General features: G+C 41.1%; 1 protein-coding gene across 1 annotated transcript in view; it reads right to left on the bottom strand.

The window, feature by feature from the left end:
* RNF217 (ring finger protein 217) overlaps positions 1–3,418 on the bottom strand; it is a 127,899-nt gene extending 124,481 nt beyond the window's left edge. Inside the window, exon 1 of the mRNA XM_023230699.2 lies at positions 2,194–3,418. Within this exon, the coding sequence (XP_023086467.1) occupies positions 2,194–3,075 (882 nt within the window). The 5' untranslated portion in view covers positions 3,076–3,418. The remainder of the gene's footprint in view (positions 1–2,193) is intronic.
* Positions 3,419–19,270: the final 15,852 nt, after the last annotated feature.

Raw genomic sequence — 19,270 nt, 5'->3', positions numbered from 1 at the left:
TTTATTTATTTATTTATTTATTTATTTATTTATTTATTTATTTATTTTTGAGACGGAGTTTCGCTCTGTCACCAGGCTGGAGTGCAATGGTGTGATCCTGGCTCACTGCAACCTCTGCCTCCCGGGTTCAAGCAATTCTCCTGCCTCAGCCTTCCGAGTAGCTGGGATTACAGGTATGCGCCACCATGCCCAGTTAATTTTGTATTTTTAGTGGAGACACGTTTTCACCATATTGGTCAGGCTGGTCTTGAACTCCCGACCTCAGGTAATCCACCTACCTCAGCCTCCCAAAGTGCTGGGATTACAGGCGTGAGCCACCACACCCGGCCAATAAGGTATATTATTCTTTATTGAAAGTTCCAGCAAATACTTTGGAAGAAGGTTAGGAACATACATACAATCAGAAATGCTGCAGACAAGCTTCAGATACTGTGTCACTGCAGAGTAGTTTTTAGTGGTTGTACTGTACACTGCAATGACCACTTGACTATCTCCCTCTGTCTCCCTACCACCATTACTACAACTTCCTAAAATTAACTTATGAGATGTAATAAAGAAAAAGAAAACTGCTTTGGGGAAAGGGCCCATCGTAAGGAAATCAAACTGCTAGTTAAAGTGCCCCAAGCCACAATGACTACCTCCCTTGAATTTCTGGTACGTGTATCCAGCATTTAACAGGAAGTGCTAACTGGAATTGTTACTCTATTGACATCTCATCCCATGCTACCTTGTATTGTTCTTTTGTACACATCTGCTCTCACAGTGACTTCCCTGGAGCCAGGCTTATGTTTTGAAAATGTCTGAATCCCATCACAGGGCAGCGAAATCTGTTTGAGGATGATGATACAGAAACTACCACAACAAGCAGCAGACATTCCTCCTGTTTTTAAGAATCTCTGTAGATAACGCATGAAAGAAACAACAGTCTCTCAGAGGCTTTTAAATAATCTCCACTATGTTAGCCAACTTACTGTTTATGTAACATACCGTTTTAAGTGTCTGTTTGCATTTTCAGTTAGGGACTGTACACACTTCCAGTCTAGACCCAAGCATGAGTTAGCCACAAAACATAGAGGAATCACGTGGTATGGAGCCCTGTTCAGTTTGCCCCGGCCAATGTTATTAAAAACACTATGATGTGCAAGGGACACAACATGAAGCTACCACATATGGGACTCTAAGACATTGTCCAGACGGTCTAACAAGACAAGCAGACACGAAAGAAACAACTTCAGTGCATGTAAGATAATGTAAGATACTGTGAAAGTATATAAGCAGTGACTTGGAGGGTGAAGCAACGCTTCACAGAAGAGTTGGCACCTGAACACACAGGGTTTTGAAAGATGAATAGGCCTAGGACAATTGGACACAGGATCAAAGGGCATTCAGGATTGTGCAAAACACTGGCAGACACATCACAGATTGAGAACTGCTGGAAGAACGCATTCACCCTCAGTGACGGAAAGCTGGTCTGGTGCACTCTCAAGCTTTCCAAGAAGAAAAACAAGTTTTCAAATAAAAGCAGAGGAAGAAAGTTTCACCAGTACTTGCTTTGAGAAACCTCTTAGCCTCTCTTTGCTTTGTTTTGCTCTTTCTGTTTTGCTTCCCTCTTAAAGAGTGCTGGCTTAAAACCTCAGTGAAAAAAAAGTACTTCAACTTTACTGTGGAAAAAGGAAACTGAAAAGTAGGCAAAGGCCAAGGGATAAATTTTTTTAAACATTCACGCTTTTCTGGAATATATAAATGAAGCAAAATTACAAATTCATGTATTATGGGTCTAAAATATTTATTTCAATTCTTTTCTCCACCAGCTCCATAAATATTTATTCTATGCCCACTGCTTGTTAGTTTTTGGGATACCAGGCCGATGAGACAGTCTCTTGCTCTCCTCCTTTGAGCAAGCTCATGCTTGCAATCCTGTATAAGAAATAAAAGGAGGGCAAAGACTTGTATCTTGTGCCTTCTACACCTGCCAACCATAGCCTGAAGTTCACAGCAAAGTTAAATTCTAGTTAAGTAAACCAGTGAGGTCAAAATACACTTAAATAACAATCGAGACGTGAGAAACTAACAGAGATCCTTAATAAGTGTGTCGGTCACCTCTTCGTGCGAGCAGGGAGATCAGATCGAGAGCAGGACCTCCTCGCCAGTGATTTGGAATAATAAATGGGGAAGAGAAGGGGGTGAAGTTACCTGGGCGCTCAGGTAGACTTTCAGGCACTCCTCGCACACGGCCTTCTTGCAGCAAGGCAGGGGCTTGATGGGCTTGTCTTCCAGACACACCCGGCACATCAGCACCATGAGGGGCGCATAGGGATCCCCTACACCGCCCAGGCCAGAGTAGGGTGGAGCTCCCAACAGGCTGGGCATGGAGAACGGCTCGGGCGCCAGGTAGAACTCCAGCTCGATGCTGCCGCCGTCGGGGGAGAGGGAATCCGTTGGGAGGGACAGTCGGGGGCTGGGGAAGGAAGAGCGGGTGCTGGGAGGGTTCAGCACTGGCGGAGCCCCAGGTGGCGACGCGGGCGGCGAGAGCTGCTCCGAGGCGGGGGCCTCGGGCAGGTCGCTCTCCACGCAGTACACGGAGCAAAAGACTTGTCTCTGGGCGAGGGGCGGGCGCCGCTGACCCAGCACGTCCAGGACCAGTCCGTCGGCGGCCCCCGCGCGGGTCCTGGGCTCCAGCTCTTCGCCGGGGGGCGCCTCCTGCTGTTCATGCCCTCCCTCTTTTCGATCCCCAGCTTCCTCCTCTTCCTCCTCCAGCTCCAACTGCAGTTGCAAGGTCTGGGGGTTGAGAGGCCCGGTGAGTGCCAGTCCCGCAGGCTGCGCCGGTGCTCGGCTCTTCCTCCAGCCCGGGGCCCCCAGGCTCCTCGCGGGCTCCGGGGCGCTGGTGTCCGCGCAGCCCCAGTCGCTTCCGCAGCCACCGTCGCTGGGCTCGGCGGAGGCGGCGCGCAGCGGAGGTGCCCGGGCGCTGTCCCCCTGAGGCCTCGGGGGCTCAGGGTGGCCCGCAGTGCCACCGGCCAGGGTCTGCGACTCCTGGGGCCCGCCGCCGCCGCTCACCGTGCTCTGCTCCTCGCCCATCGCCACCCGCGGCCCGCGCCGCCGCTGCCCATCCAGCCGCCGGGACCCCCACCCGGCGCCGGCGGGCAGCGGGGGCAGTGGCTGGGCTCGACTCGCGGCTCCGCTTCTGCTTCCGGGTCCCTCCTCCTGGGCTGGGACGCCCCAAGTCCCCTCCGGGGAGCCCGTGCTCCGGAGCCGAGGCGCGTGGGGAGCCTGGCCCGGCCCGCCGCTCCTCCTCCTCGTACTCTGGCGCGGCCAGGCACCGCCTCGGGGGCGCCGAGGGCCGCTCGCTCTGGGCTCGGGCGCGCCCGCCCCACATGCAGCTTAGGGCGGCGCCGCAGCCCCAGCGAGCCCCGGGCGGGACAGAGGGGTCCGGGAGGAGACTGCCGTCAGTCCCGCGCCATCACCGGTCCCGGCTGCCGGACGCGCGGCCGGAGGGCGGTGGTCAAACGGTCGAGGGGCCTGTGGCGCCGCCGCGGCGCGCACCAGGAGGTGCAGCCGGAGCGCTGACCAGCCGCAGGGCCCCTTGGGGAGAGGCCGAAGCGGGCGACCTCCCTCTCCCCGCGCTTCACCTAGAGCCCTCCTTGCCGCCCCTCACCCCACCCCTTTGGTGCACACCTCCCCACACGTACACACGCGCGAAGGCACCCGCGCGCACACACACACACGCACACCCTGAGTGGGTGTGATCTAAGAGCTGAGATGCGCTCTCTCCCCCAGGGTTCACACTTGGCCTCAACAAAACCCTCAAAGCAGGCAGGCACCCCTTTGGTCTCCGCATTCAGTAGAACTTCCTACAAAACTAAACACTCAGCTCTGGAATTAGAAAACGCTGGCTATGTAGGATGTCGAGTTCAGAGAAGTAATGCTAAGGATTATGAATTCTAAATGCTGTATATTACACCTCTGTTTTTCTGCCTAGTGGAGTAGGAAGAATCTTTGAAACCCATAAATAATCGAAAAAGTACTTTCGATCTACTCCTCCAACTGTAATCCTTACAAGAGTTGATAACTAATTTAAGATTTGTCCCTTTTTCTTCCCCTACAGAAGTGAGAAGTTTTTTGTTTTTATTTTTTAACCCTTTTCAGTTTTCCAAAATGGATAGCACAAGGTGGAAAAATGTCCAGGCCTAATTAATAAACTGGATCATTAGTGGAAATCATGGGCAGTTTCATTAGCATAACCATATTTATCCTCAAAACTGTTTCCAAAACAACAATTATATTTGAGCCAGGACTTAATTATGTGTTGATCTATCTTTATTTTACAGGAAGTATTACTCACCCAGACACTGGTGTGTTTTAGTTCCCTAAAGCCAATGAAAACATTTTTGGGAAGCCAGCCCTTGTTTTTTTTCTCCTGAGAGGGAATTCAATTTACACATTCATGTAATAGCACGGAGCTGTAAAGTGTGTAGAATTTTATTTTTTAATCTCGAATTTGTTATTGGGTTGTTCTAAAATATTTTCCAAATCAGATGCAAATGATACAAACTAAGAAAGCAGTGTAATGTCAAAGAACATTTCCATCATGTATGTGTGTCTGATGCTCAGTTGCAAGCGAAGGTATGAATTCGATGTCTAAACGCCATGTCATCTATCGGTCTGACCCGAGAATGGAAAATTCTTATTTTGAAGATTAAATGCTATTCGAGGATTCTTTTCTTTTTTATCTCAGCTAAGTGATTTCCTGGTAACTGCTATTTTCTCCAAATGATACTTTAAGTGCTTATTGTTTTAAAGACAGAAACAAGAAACCTACTTTTGTGTGCCTTTTGAGTGTGCCAACTGATGGCCAAGCCACTATTCTTTCCAGAGATATAAAAGTAATCTGCGTTTTCCAGGTGACAACAGGCTAAAACCAGAGTAACAGTAATGGATGCCAAAAAGTATATTCCCACAGCGTCTATTGGAATAAAACCCCTCAAAGTCCTCTTACAGTTTTGAGAACCCCTCCTCACACACATTTTTCACTCGTATTCTGAGAACTTGTTCTTCCAGTGTTTACTATTTTATTCCTTATGCCTTAGGTTCCAGCTTACTGAAAGTGGCTGTCCTCTACACTAAACCCATTAGAAGTCCCTGCTGGGACACCTGATGGCCGCCCATATCTCTGCTGCTTAAAACTGCAGCCATTTATCCTTCCCTACAGAATTCATCGGGCCTTTGTGAAAATAGAGTAAGATGTGGTTCCCTATTTCCACCCTCTAGTTTGGCCCAAACTTGCCTGAATCCTTGACCCACCACCCCTGGCATTCAATCTAGCGCTCATGGGACTCCAGCAGCATGGAAATGAATTAAATTGAAAAATTAACATGGTGGTTCCACCAGGAATTTTCTCTGAAGTGCATGAAGCACCAGTAATGATTGTGCCGATAGGATTAATTTTTTTAAAGAAGGATTGGTTGAAAATATTTTATTAACTAATATTTATTATTTTAGCAAAAATTCCATTTATGTACCACAAGCTTAATATTCTCAAAACTCAAACCATCTGCTCCATCTCAGGTTGTATACAACTGTTGATACAACGTAGGTACTATCACTAATATCCTGCTCCTACATCAAAGCCTCAAAATGTCCTAATCTGCAGTGAATTGTGTACCTTCCCTAAAATCCAGACTTCAGTATCAGAAAACTATGTGAGTTTTAGTATGCTGTTTTTTCTATTATTGCCTTTCTTATTCTGGCATTAAAACATGACTTGTTTTTGGCTCCCTTGAATTTTTTTATCATTTTTATTAATGCATAATATTTGAACATATTTGTGGGATATACATGATACTTTGATATATGTGTATGATGTGTAATGATCAAATAAAGGTACACAGGAACTCATCACCTTGAACAGTTATTATTTCTTTGCATTGGAAACATTTCAAATATTCTAGCTATTTTGAAATATACAATATATAGCTATAGTCAGCCTACTGTGCTATTGAACACGAACTTAGTCTTTCTATCTAACTATATGTTTGTATACATATAACCAACTTCTCTTCATCTGCCCCTATGTTTCCAGCCTCTGGGAACTATCATTCTCCTCTCTACTTTCATGAGATCAAGTTTTTAAACTCCCATATATCAAGAACATGTGATATTTGTCTTTCTGCGCCTGCCTTATTCCATTTAACATAATGATCTCCAGTGCCATCAATGTTGCTGTAAATGACAAAATTTCATTTTTATGGCTAAATAGTATTTTATTGAATATACATACCATATTTTCTTTATCCATTCATCTGTTGATAGACACTTAGTTTGATTCCATATCAACCTATTGTGAATAGTGCTGTAAGAAATATAGGAGTGCAGATGTCACTTTGATTTATTTCCTTTCCTGCTACTGGATAAATACCCAGTAATGAGATTTCTGGATCATATGGTAGTTCTATTTTTAGTCTTTTGAGAAACTTCCATACTATTTTCTATAATGGCTGTACATATTTACGTTCCCATCAAGAGTGTATAAAACTTCCTTCTTCTATGCATCCTGACCACCATTTGTTATTTTTTGTCTTTTTGATAATAGTCATTCTAACTGCGGTAAGATGATATTTCATTGTGGTTTTGATTTGCATTTCTCTGATGATTGATGATGTTGGGCATTTTAAAAATCAACTTGTTAGCCATTTGTATGACTTCTTTTGCGAAAGAAAGTCTGTATAAAAGAAAGTCTTTTAAGTTGATGTGTGTGATCAACTGTGTGAGTGATAGGTGTCTAGTTTCATTCTTCTGCATACGGATTTCCAGTTTTCTCAGCATCATTTATTGAAGAGAATGTCTTTTCCCCAATCTTTATTCTTGGCACCTTTGTTGGAAATTAGTTGGCCATAAATATGTGGACTTAATAACATTTCTGGATTCTCTATTCTGTTTCATTGGTCTATGAGTCTGTCTGTTTTTATACAGACTTTCTTTTATACAAACAAGAAATGTCTATTAATTTCCTTTGCCCAATTTTTAGTGCAATTATTACATACATTATACTGTTGAGTTTTTTGAGTTCCTTGTATATTCTGGATATTAGTCCCTTGTGGGATGACTAGTTTGCAAATATTTCCTCCTATTCTGCAGTTTGTGTCTTTGCTCTCTTGATTGTTTCCTTTGCTGTGCAGAAGTGTTTTAGTTTGCTGTAATCCCATTTGTCTATTTTCCCCTTTGTTGCCTGTGTTTTTGCAGTCTTAGTCATGAAATTATTGCCTAGACCAATCTCCTAGAGCATTTCTCTTATGGCTTCTTGTAGTAGTTTTATAATTTCAGGATTTGCATTTGTATTTAATCCTTTTTGAGTTGATTTTTGTATATAGTGAGTGATAGGGACCTAGTTTTATTATTCTGTATATGGATTTTCAGTTTTCTCAGCACCATTTATTAAAGAGGGTGTCCTTTCCACAGTGTTTATGCTTAGTGCCTTTGTTGAAAACCCAGTTGGCTGTAAATATGCGGACTTATTTCTGGATCTCTATTTTGCTTCATTGGTCTAGAGTCTGTGTTTATAACACTACCATGCTGGTTTGTTTACTATGGCATTGTAATATAATTTGAAGTCAGGTAGTGTGATGCTTTCAGCTTTGTTCTTTTTGCTCAGCATTGCTTTGGATACTTGGGCTCTTTTTTATTGCATTTGAACTTTATATTTTTTCCTCTCTTTCCATGAAAAACGACATTGGTATTTTGATAGAGATTGAATTAAATTTGTAGATTGCTTTAGGTAATAATGGTCATTTTAACGATGTTCTTCTCCTTATCCATGAGCATCGGATGTCTGTCCATTTGTTTGTGTCCTCTTTAGTTTTTCATCAGTGTTTCACAGATTTTTTTCTAGAGATCTTTTACCTTCTTGGTTACATGTATTCATAGGTATTTTATTTATTTATTTTTAAATATTGCAAATAGGATTATCTTCTTGCTTTCTTTCTCAGCTAGTTCATCATTGTTGTACAGAAGTGCTACTGATTTGTATATGTTGGTTTTGTATTCTATAACTTTGCTGAATTTATCTATCATAACTAGGAGTTTCTTTGATGCCTTTGCTCATCTCTTCTCCTTCAGGGACACCCAAAATTTGAATATTTGGTCACTTTTTTGTCCCATACGTTATGTAGGCTTTGTTCATTCTTTTTAATTCTTTTTTGTTTTTCATCTGATGGGATTATCGCAAAAGGCATCTTCAAGTTCAGAAATTTTTTTCTGCTTGACTTAGTGGATTTTGAAGCTTTACATTGTATTTCTTATTTCATTCATTGACTTACTCAGTTTTAGGATTTCTGTTGGTCCTTTTCTATGATATCTCTTTGTTGAGTTTTTCATTCAGATCATGAAGTGTTTTTTTCTGATTTGTTTGTGTTTTTTAATCTATGTTCTTTTGTATCTCACCAAGCTTCTTTAATTTCATTATTTTGAATTCTTTTTCAGTCAATTGATTTCTTTTTTGTTGGAATCTGTTGCTGGAGAATTATTGTGTTCCTTTGGAGGTGTCATGTTTCCTTGTCTTTTCATGTTTCCTGTGTCCTTGCACATGTCATGTAACAGTCACTTCTTAATATTTTGGATTGGCTTTTGTAAGGAAAGCCTTTTCCCATAGATGTATCTATGGTGTTGGTTGGATAGGGCGCTTTAGCTTTGATTCTGGGTGTGTGTGGTTTCTGTATGATTTCTTCAGCTGTAATCAGCATCAGTGGTATCTTTGAGTTCCTCAGTAGCTTAGGTTGCAATTGTTAGCGGAGGATGTGGTGAGGCTATTTTGAGATGGGAGACACCAGTTGGGCTGGTTATTGGTGATGGTGGTGGCAGGACAATTGGGCCCATCCTTGGGCCCCCAGGTGGTATACACTGTCACTGGTGTTTGCAGGTCTAGGCAGGCAGCCAGGCAGGTTGCTTAGGTTCCAACAGTGTCAGAGGTGGGTCAAGCAAGTGGGCATGTCCCTAGGCCCCTTGGTGGCATGTGTGGTATCAACAATGACAGTAACAGTGGCAGGCCAATACGCAGGCCCTCAGGCACCACTTGTGGTTGCACGTTGGTGGATGGCAGCCTTTGTGGTAGTGACAAGCTGAGAGGGCCCATCCTCAAGCCCCCAGGAGGACTGCACAGACATCAGTAATGGTAGACTGTGTAATCAATCCCTAGGCCCCCAGATGATGCTTGCCAGCAATGACAGGCCTGGCACCAGGCAAGACTGTTCTGTCCTCAGGCCCCAGGTGTTACACGTGGGTATAGGCTGTGGTGGCTGGGACTGCTCGATTCTCAGGCTCCCAGTTTATTTGCAGTTTATGGTGCTGGCAGGCTGAGCAGCCCTGTCCTCAGGCCTCTGGAAGGCATTCATGGGCACTGGTGGCAGGAAATGAGGTGGGTCAATTCCAAGGCCCCCAGAGAGCATGCTTTGGCAGCATTGGCAGGCAGGCTGGGTCTGTTGTTAGGCCCAGCTGGCAACGACAAAGCAACTGATGTTGTGTGCATATGCCAATGGTTCAGGCAGGGCCGGTCAATCTCCAGGACTGCAGATTGCACACCTGAGCACTGGCAAGCATGGTGCCAGGCATGGCAGGCTTGTCCTTGGTTCCCCTGATAGTGTACTTGTGCACAGGCTGTAGTGTGTGAGGCGGGGCAATCCCCAGTGTCCCAGACAGCCTGCATAGGCACCGGTGCTAGGTAGACTGGGTCTGCTGTTAGGGCCCCCAACAATGCACTCATAGCAGAAGCAGCAGGTAGGGTGGGTTGGTCCCCAAGCTTTCAGCTGTTGTGCTGGTAATAGCAGCAGTGAACAAGGTGTGCCTGTCCTCAGGCCCTTGGATGACATCTGTGTGGACCAGTCACCAGGTCCATTGAAGGCCTGTACATGTGCATGGTGGCCCTTCTGCTGGGGTGACCAGGCTGACTGTCAGTGGCAGTGGTGGTCTTCAGGCTCTGGGGAGTGCACGTTTTGCCTTACATCTTCCTGGGTGCATCCTCCCCAATGTGCTGCACTGCCTGTTCCTTGGGGTGTAAGACTCTGCCTGGGCTAGAGGGCTTAGAAGGCAGCAGCACCGTTAGGTTCAGCCAGTGTCTCAGTGTTGCAGTGCTCTGGGTTGAATATTGGCAGGGTTCCAGGAATGTGAAGATGCAGGGGCTTTTGGGCCCCAGGGCAGGAGGTAGGCTGCTGGGGGCTCTCAAAATAGCACCACACTACTTGGGTCTGGGGAATGTGTTAGACCCAGCAAGAGCTCCCCTCTGGAACAGTTCTGTTGCATGGACTCTAGGCAGCTCCCTGTATTATTCTCAGTGCTTAGGACTGCAGGAGTCCACTTTTGGGGATCTCTCCCTTACCCTTTCCCCACACTGGGGAGCCTCTTTTGACTCCTCTCGGATCCCAACTGGGCCGGCTGCCTTGTTTCTGTCTCCTTCCGTGCCTCAGATAGTCCCTGTGATTTCCTTGCTGAATTCGTGTTCTCTCTTTGATGCTGTAGTTGATCTATGATTATGTACTTACTGTTTTGCTCCTTCTCTGTGGAGGAGATGAGTGCTGGGTGCTTCTAGTTAGCCATTTTGAACTGTCTGAAATTTTTTATCCAGACATTAAAGAGTTGAGATGTATTAACTCATTAAAAATGTTATATCAGAAAAACTATGACTCATTTTAGTTTTACATATCAAAGCCAAAACTAATTTCTTCTGAACTATTGTGGAGAAAAAATACATAATATATTTAAATACCATGAAGCAATTATACAGCAAATACCTGACTTGCTTTTTTTACCAATCTCTCAATTATCAAAATAGGCATAAAAATACAGAAACAATTTAATTTAAAAAATCAATTCCTAAAAAGCAATGTATGGGATGGAATTTTTTCTATGTCTGCTTCTGAAAGTTGCAGTGTGATGTTCATCCTACCTTTCCTATTTCTTCCCTCTCATATGTGGGGAAGAGAATTTGGAATCATGAAAGAAAGGGCGCATCAGGTGGAAAAGAGAGGAACACAGTCATTCCACTTTCTTTTTCCACCTAAATCCCTTAAGGAAAAATCCAAATAGCCAGCTTGTATGAGAGAAAGTTAAAAATAAAACAAAACAGTATAATTTGTTTAAATTTTAAAAGTAATAAAAACCCAAATGCTTAGAACACAAAGGAAACCAAGAAAAGGGAGGAAGAAGAGAAAACGAGAAAGGAAATAAGGGAAGGAAGGAGAGAGAGAGGAAGGGAGGAAGGCAGGTAGACAGGAAGGAGAAAAGGTCTTCACTTGTAACTTATTACCCAAAATAACCACTTTAACACATTGGTATATTTCTTTCTAGTGTTTGCATTTGTGTGTATAAAATATATATTAATAAATGGCACTATTGCCAAAAGAAAATAATAATACTCCTTTCCTGCTTTTGTTACTTAGTAATGTATCCTCAACATTTTTCATGCAACTAATATATCTTTACATTATGATTCGTAGCCATACAGTATTTTACTATATAGATATGTTATAATTGGCCGGGCGTGGTGGCTCAAGCCTGTAATCCCAGCACTTTGGGAGGCCGAGACGGGCGGATCACGAGGTCAGGAGATCGAGACCATCCTGGCTAACACCATGAAACCCCGTCTCTACTAAAAACTACAAAATACTAGCCGGGCGAGGTGGCGGGCGCCTGTAGTCCCAGCTACCCGGGAGGCTGAGGCAGGAGAATGGCGTGAACCCGGGAGGCGGAGCTTGCAGTGAGCTGAGATCTGGCCACAGCACTCCAGCCTGGGCGGCAGAGCGAGACTCCATCTCAAAAAAATAAAAATAAAATAAAAAAATAAAAAATAGATATGTTATAATTTATTGAACTAATTCCATTATATTAAACATATGTCATTCTTGATTTTAATAAAATATGTAAATATATGTTAATATATCATATAATTAATATATTTATTAACATATAACATGATCTTTGCATTCCTAGTATATCACAGAATAAAGTCGTAGAATTAGATTGATGCAGAAAGGGTGGATGTATTTTCAAGGCTTTTGGCACACACTATCACAGAAACTTATCACCAATTTATAACCCATCCGATGGTGTGAGTGTGGCAGAGTCTACTTAGTCATTCTAAAGAGTTTTTTTAAAATTAAAAAAAAAAAAACCATATATAAACATCACACTTTGAAATTAATGGGTATATTCTTTTAAATGAAAAGGGTAAAATTAAATATTAACTGTTAATCTTCTGTACTTACAAATTTGCATTACATGTTATGGTTTTCTTTCTCAGGTGATGGTTCTGACAGTTCCCCTTCCTCATCTGTTTTGAATTTTCTTGTAACTTCTTCCAATGGCAAAAGTGTTCTAAAGAGTGTTCTAATAAATTAAACTTGGTCATAGTTAATATTTCTTAATTTTTGATGCTAATTCCTGTTTCTGCTTTTATAATGAACTAGAAAGAGAAAGTTGTTGTTGTTGTTTTTGTTGTTGTTGTTGTTGTTGTTGTTTGAGTGAAAATTTCATCCCAATGAACAGAGAAATAAGCTTGGTGTTAAAAGCTATTATTTGCATGCACATCCAAGACAGAGCGAGGTAGGCAAGTCTTCCTTTTTTGTGTTACAATTGAATTCAACAAACATTTCCTGGATGTCTGTTAGATCCTGCGTCAAGCTCTGGAAAATTCAGTTTACTAACTTGTTTAATAGAGAAAATAATCCTTTCTCCAGATTTCCCTTTATTATTAACTTTATAACATCTATGAAACACTTCAAACTTTCCAGAGCAGATTTTACTTGTATATGGAAACCCAGTTCCTAGCATTTTACACATATTTCAATCCCAAAAAAGCATTTTTAAGGGAAAGAAACAATATAATAATTCTATCCTGTAGTAACTTAAAGCATCATATGGAACTGAACTTTCCAAATTATGGGTTGAGGTGTTCTGAAGCACTGCAACAAACCCATAGGATCACATGGAACATTAAAAATTCTTGAGGGAATCACAACATTACCTTTCAACACATGCAAATGCTACTGTTAAGTTGTTTAGACCCAATTACTATTAGGAATTTATTTTGGCCTAAAAGCCACCATGAAAAATAATAGAAGAGCACCATAAATCAAGACAGCTTGGAACCTTGGATTGGACACTTCAGGTACAGGGTAGAAACAACAGAATGGAGACCCTATTCTCTAGAAATGTATATTTTAAATTTACAAGGCACACTTGTATAGTAAAGGATCAACCTTGCCTAAAGAAAGGTTTGCCTCTTGCCCCAGCTCCTGAGAGGTAGGTAACCTCAAAGCTTTTGGAGTGGCCAGCCAAATGAGTGTCTTTATTTGACTTGGGGTCCTTGAGCCATGCCACATAGTCTGTGCTAACAATGTGATTTATGGTGGAGGCCTTGAGTCAGGCAGTATAGGCTTGACCTCTGGAGGTGCTAGAAAACTGAGGTCAGCTATGTGGGTGGTTATCCCCCAATAAAAACCCCAGAAACCAAGGTTCAGGTGAGTTTCCTGGTTGGTAATACTCAATGCATATAGTCACACATTATTGCTGGGAGAAATAAGCATTGCTTGCACAACTCCACCAGGAGAAGACCACTGGTAACTCTGTCTGGTCTCTCCTGGACCATGCTTTATGTGCCTTTTCTTGGTGTTGATTTTAATCTGTGTCTTTTCATTGTAATAAACTGTAATTGTGGGTAAACAGCTTTGCTGAATTATGTGAGTCCTTCTATAGCAGTATTGAACCTGAGAGTAGTCTTGGAAGCTCCTGACTATCACTGACTAACCACTAAACCATTAACTTTTATAGGTTTTCATTTGTGATTTTTTTTCCCCAGCAGAAAGATGTATTGAGAAGATATAGCATCCACTAATGTAAGAATAAGATAAGTTTAATATAAAAAATACCTGATCTTGTCACACAAGAAAGTTCATTTTATCAAGTAATATAGATAAGAAACCTGCCATTTTTATTTATGAGCTACATGAAATTGGTTTTGACATTTTGCATGACAAAATCAGCAACAGTATTAAATGATTCTGAAAGTTTTGAAACTGAAAGATTAAGCGATACAGTAGTATTTATTTTAAAATATGGCAAATAATTTTATCTATTTATCTTTTAAGACACTGCTACCAAGTTGGAATGGGAGAACCCAGCTGCCATCGTTTGCAGGATGTTAAATACCACAAGCTGTTTTACAAACATTGTGTTATCAATAAAGCTCAAAATATTTTCTCAAATACTTTCTAAAAATTTCCCAACATGCAAGTATTTTAAAAAAGCTTTTTACTTAACTATTCCTAACTTATTTACATTTTATTTTTTCTTATCTTTGTAAGACTTTGGAGCTTCTACTAAGAGCTTTATGACAATGATGTTTGTTCCATATTTGTATGGGAAAGATACCAGACCATGCAAGTAAATATCTTTATCCTAGTTCTATTGTTCCATTAGTTGTCCATTTGCCTGCAATTTTTGGGTCTCATGTTTTACTTCTATAAATTGGGCAGATTGAACTGGATGACTCCAGGGTTCATTTCAATACTAAAATTACCATTTTCAACTTAATCAATGTACATGAATCACTACTTGTGTGCTTTGTTGTGGTACACATAGGGCCTATCAATGGTCAATTCAAGTCCTGAGGAATCTTGCAATTACATAAAGAAGACAGATCCTTAACTATAATATCAGACAGATTTTGATGGATACAATTAGAGAACTGTAAACTGAAGACTCTGGGAGTTGCAATGCAGGGGTCATTTCTTCCTAGGGGGATCTTAGAATGTTTCATGGAGGGCCTGGAAGATGAGTTAGATTTTTACAGATGGAGAAGGTTGAAAATACAGTAAGTATTTTAGAAGATGGACTATATAAGCAAACTACATGATAGTAGAACATGTAGAGTGCCTTGAGTGGCACTGGTCCTGGATGTCCCGGTTGTACGAATGGTCCTGGATGTCTGATTGTATGTTATTTCTTAAGAAAGAACAAGAGATGAGACAGGAAAGATAAGCTGACACAAAGTTTTTTAGGGACTATATTAGTCCATTATTATGCTGCTAATAAAGATACACCCTAGAGTAATTCATAAAGGATAGAGGTTTCATTGACTCATAATTCTGCATGGCTGGGGAGGCCTCAAGAAACTTACAGTCATGGCAGAAGGGGAAGAAAATACACCCTTCCTCACATGGCAGTAGCAAGGAGAGGAATGAGAGCAAAGTCAGGGGAAAACCCCTTATAAAGCCATCAGATCTCGTGAGAACTCATTCACTATCACTAGATAGTCATGGTAACCTCCTCCATGATTCAATCAGCTCCCACCGGGTCCCTCCCACAACACATTATGGGAACTACAATTCAAGATGAGATTTGGGTGGGGGCGCAGCCAAACCATATCAGGCACTTTGTGCAAGACAGTTCTATTTTTTTCTAGATTCTCTTTCTTCTCTTGTCCACCCTCTGTGCCCCTGGAGGCTGATCCACAGAGGCATACATCAATGTCTTCAATTACCCTCTTTCAATTTAGTTCAGCAAATGAAAGGTAACTGCAGGTAATCAGAGGGCTGAGGATGTTTATTTTTTCACCTCTCAATCTGCCATTTACCTGTATGCTGTATTGAAGGCCATAGGTGCTACCATAGCAGGGTTCTGAAAGTTTTTCCCTTTGGGCCAAAGGGAGTTGTATTAGTTTCTTAGTTTCCAAAGTACCATAAACTGGATACATTAAAACAACAAAAATTTATTTTCTCATAGTTCTGAAATCAAGTCATTGACAGGGCCAGGCTCCCTCTGAAACCTTAGGGAATAGCCCTTCCTTGCCTCTTCTAGCTGTTGGTGCTTGCTAGCAATCCTCAGTGTTCCTCAGCTTGTGGGTGCATCACTTCAATCCCTGTTATCTTCTCCCTATGTGCCTATCTCTGTGTTTCTTCTTCTCTTCTTATAAAAACACCAGTCATGTTGGATTGAGCCCATTCTACTCCAGTATGACCTCATCTGAAATAATTACTTCTGCAACAACCCTATTTCCAAAGATCGCATTCTGAAGTACTTGGGGTTATGACTTACTATATCTTTTATGGGGACACAATTCAACCCATTTCAGGGGATAAAACTTCCCAGGGTTGTTAATCTCAGGTTACTGCGCTATCTGTTATTCGAACCCCAAACTTTGTCTGTTTCTAATAGGACAGTCGTAATCAGTTCTGAGTCAAAAAACAAACAGATATTATTGCAAAGTAAAATATGCACTAGAGGGAGGAAATCCAGTAGGCAAGACATGAGGTTATTGCTATGCTGTGTTATGTTATTGTTATGTCTATTGTTATGCTGCATTGTTATGTTGAGACATGGATGGAGTATGAAGTGGGAAGGGACACCAGTAGTTTCCTAAGTTAAAATCCAAAGTCTTCCTTCAGGCCTTTTATATGGTGCCATCTTTTCACCACACACACCCTTCATGCCACACCTTCACCCCCAATCATTTCACAGACTGCCATCTTCTTTGAATGTCCCATTCATGCTTTCACCAGAGGACCTTGATCTGTGTTCCCTTTGCCTGGAATGCCCTTGCTCCTTGTCATATGCAGCCACCTACACGTTTTATTTATTTTATTTTATTTTTTTCTGAGACTCTTCTTGCTCTGTCACCCAGCCTGGAGTACAGTGGCATGATCACAGCTCACTGCAGCCTCAGTTTCTCAGACTCAACTCATCCTCCTACCTCAGCCTCCTGGATAGCTGGGACTATAGGTGTGCACCACTGTATTCAGCTAATTTTATTATTTTTTTAAAGACAGAGTCTCACAATGTTGCTTAGGTTGTTTTCCACCCCTCACTTTCTTCAGGTCACTATTCAATATATCCCTTTGTCAGAAAAGCCTTCCTTAAACAACCTAAATAAAATATCACCACCACCCCCAACACCTCATCCTCAGTCACCTCTATCCCTTTATCTTATTTTTCCTCTTGGTACTCACCCAGCTGATGTAGTATGTATTTGTGTTTTCATTTATTAATTGTCTTACCCCCACCTCCCATTATATTTTAACCTCCATGAGAACAGGGACTCTCTGGCTCCTGTTCTGACCCAGTTGATAGAACTGTGCCTGACACAGAGTAAGTGTTCGATAGACATTTATTAGGTGGCAGTCACCATTAGAGGTAGAATCTGTAGGATATGGTGATAGTTGTAATGTGGTAAAAAGAGTGACAGAGAAGGAATTAAATGACTCCAAGGGTTTCTTTTTGTTGTTGTTGTTTTTCCTCTTGGGTTAACCTGATTTCATATAAGTAATTTTTATGCCTTTCTTATAAAACAAGAGCTAACCCAGTTATTTTCGCATTTTACATTTTGAAGGGTAATTTTGTCATTTCCAGTATCATTTTAAAAGTTCCAAGGTTAGTCATAGAAATCAGTAATTCCAATGAGAAATGTGAGTAGGTTGTGACTCATAAATGCCTTTTTGAGATTGTGCTTCTGATTTGTATTCTGTTATTCTATTAACAGATTCTATTGATACTATTCTATTCTGTCTGTGGGTTGTGGCTGGGAGTTCTAGGGCTTTTTTTCCCCATAACTCATGTAATAGTCTTATTATTCATATGCCTTACTAGTTGATTCAGTGCTCCCCTCTTTTCATCAAATAGTTAAGTTCAAGAATTAATCAATGTGTTTAACATGATTATTCAGCTTGTTCTGTGATGCATATTTGTTATTTGATTATTTGCTTCTAAATTTAGGCATGACTAAGAGATATCGTGAAATTACAACTCAACAATGATTTCAGCACAGGCTTTTCACAACTAAGAGACTGTCCAGCATGGTACCAGTGATTCTCAAAAGGCATGTGTGCATAAAATTCTACAGGCATATGGGGTCGTGATCTGCTAATCTCGTTATTATAGTGAGTCATAGATCTGCAAGAATTCTCAGTCCTTTGCTCTAGAAAATATGCTATGTTATTATTTTAAGAATAGTCTTTAAATTCATAGAAAAAATGAATAAAATTAGGGTAATTTTTAATGTTATCAGTAATAAATGTTAATTAACTTGAATTAAGACTTGATTCTTGAGAAAACTTGCTCGTTTCTCCCAGAAAATCATGATTCATGAAGTATTCTTATATCCTCTAGACAAAATGATTTTACGTACATTAAAAGGCAGTAGCAAAAACTCAGGGTATGATCATTTTTAAATTTACAATACTCATTTGAAAGACTATGAAATAAAATTTTGTTGAAAAAATACATTAAAAGTAATTATGAAAAAGTCAAATTATGACATATTCTTAGCTAGAGATGACTAAATGACTGGTTTTAGCCATTTTTGTCTAATTCCAAAGGAACCAGATTCTTTTTACTAAGGTTGGATTTACAAAAATATTGTGAAATAATCAATGTGTGTGTGGGTGTTCCCTGACTTACCTTACTCATGGTATAAGTGCTAGGATCATGCTATTCCTTGGAAAATAGTGTCTCCCACCAGTTTTCTAGAATTTTCATACCTCATTCCCCCCATGGAAACCTACCTTATCTCTGTTCAATTCCCTCAGGCCTTTGTGCTGCCCTCCAAATGACAATGGGTAACTATTACCATTAATAATATCACACATATGAATAGCATGATTTACAACGTTTTCTACCTGTGTTATCTCATCTGATGCTTCAATATTTTACAACAGGAATTCTAATATGCAGAAGTTGGCAAACTATAGTCTACCACCTGTTTTTGTACAGCTCTAAAGCTAAGAATGATTTTCACATTTCTAAGGGGCTGGTAAACAAATAATATACAATGGAATATTGTTCACAAAATCTAAAAGAGTTGCTATCTGCCACTTTACAAATAAAGTTTTCCTACCCCTGGATTAGTGTTATAATTCTCTTTAAAAGATGAGCAGACAGAGACAAAGCTACATATAGGTGAAGAGCTAGACGCCTTTTGACTTTATTGTCCTATGTATACCAACCACTCAAGACATCGTGTGATTCTTAGCAGCTCATAAAATAATATGGCTGTAAATACACCCAAAAGAGAGATCATAATATGTAGTGATATATTATGGAAGTAAAATTCCTAAGGTATGTTCCAAATAGCTCTTATTGGATGTGTGACATCAGTGAACTTTAGCTGATTCTGATGTATGCTGATATTTAAATCACGTAATCATTTGGTCTTCAATTTCTCATCTGTAAAATTAGAAGGTTTACCTGTGTCACTTGAATCTATTCCATTTCTACAGAATCTATGTGTCTGAAATCT

The sequence above is a fragment of the Piliocolobus tephrosceles genome, chromosome 5 (assembly GCF_002776525.5).
Source record: "Piliocolobus tephrosceles isolate RC106 chromosome 5, ASM277652v3, whole genome shotgun sequence".
NCBI classification, from domain to species: Eukaryota; Metazoa; Chordata; class Mammalia; order Primates; family Cercopithecidae; genus Piliocolobus; species Piliocolobus tephrosceles.
The sequence above is the reverse complement of the archived record's forward strand: the minus strand, read 5'-3'. Positions and strand labels throughout refer to the sequence as shown.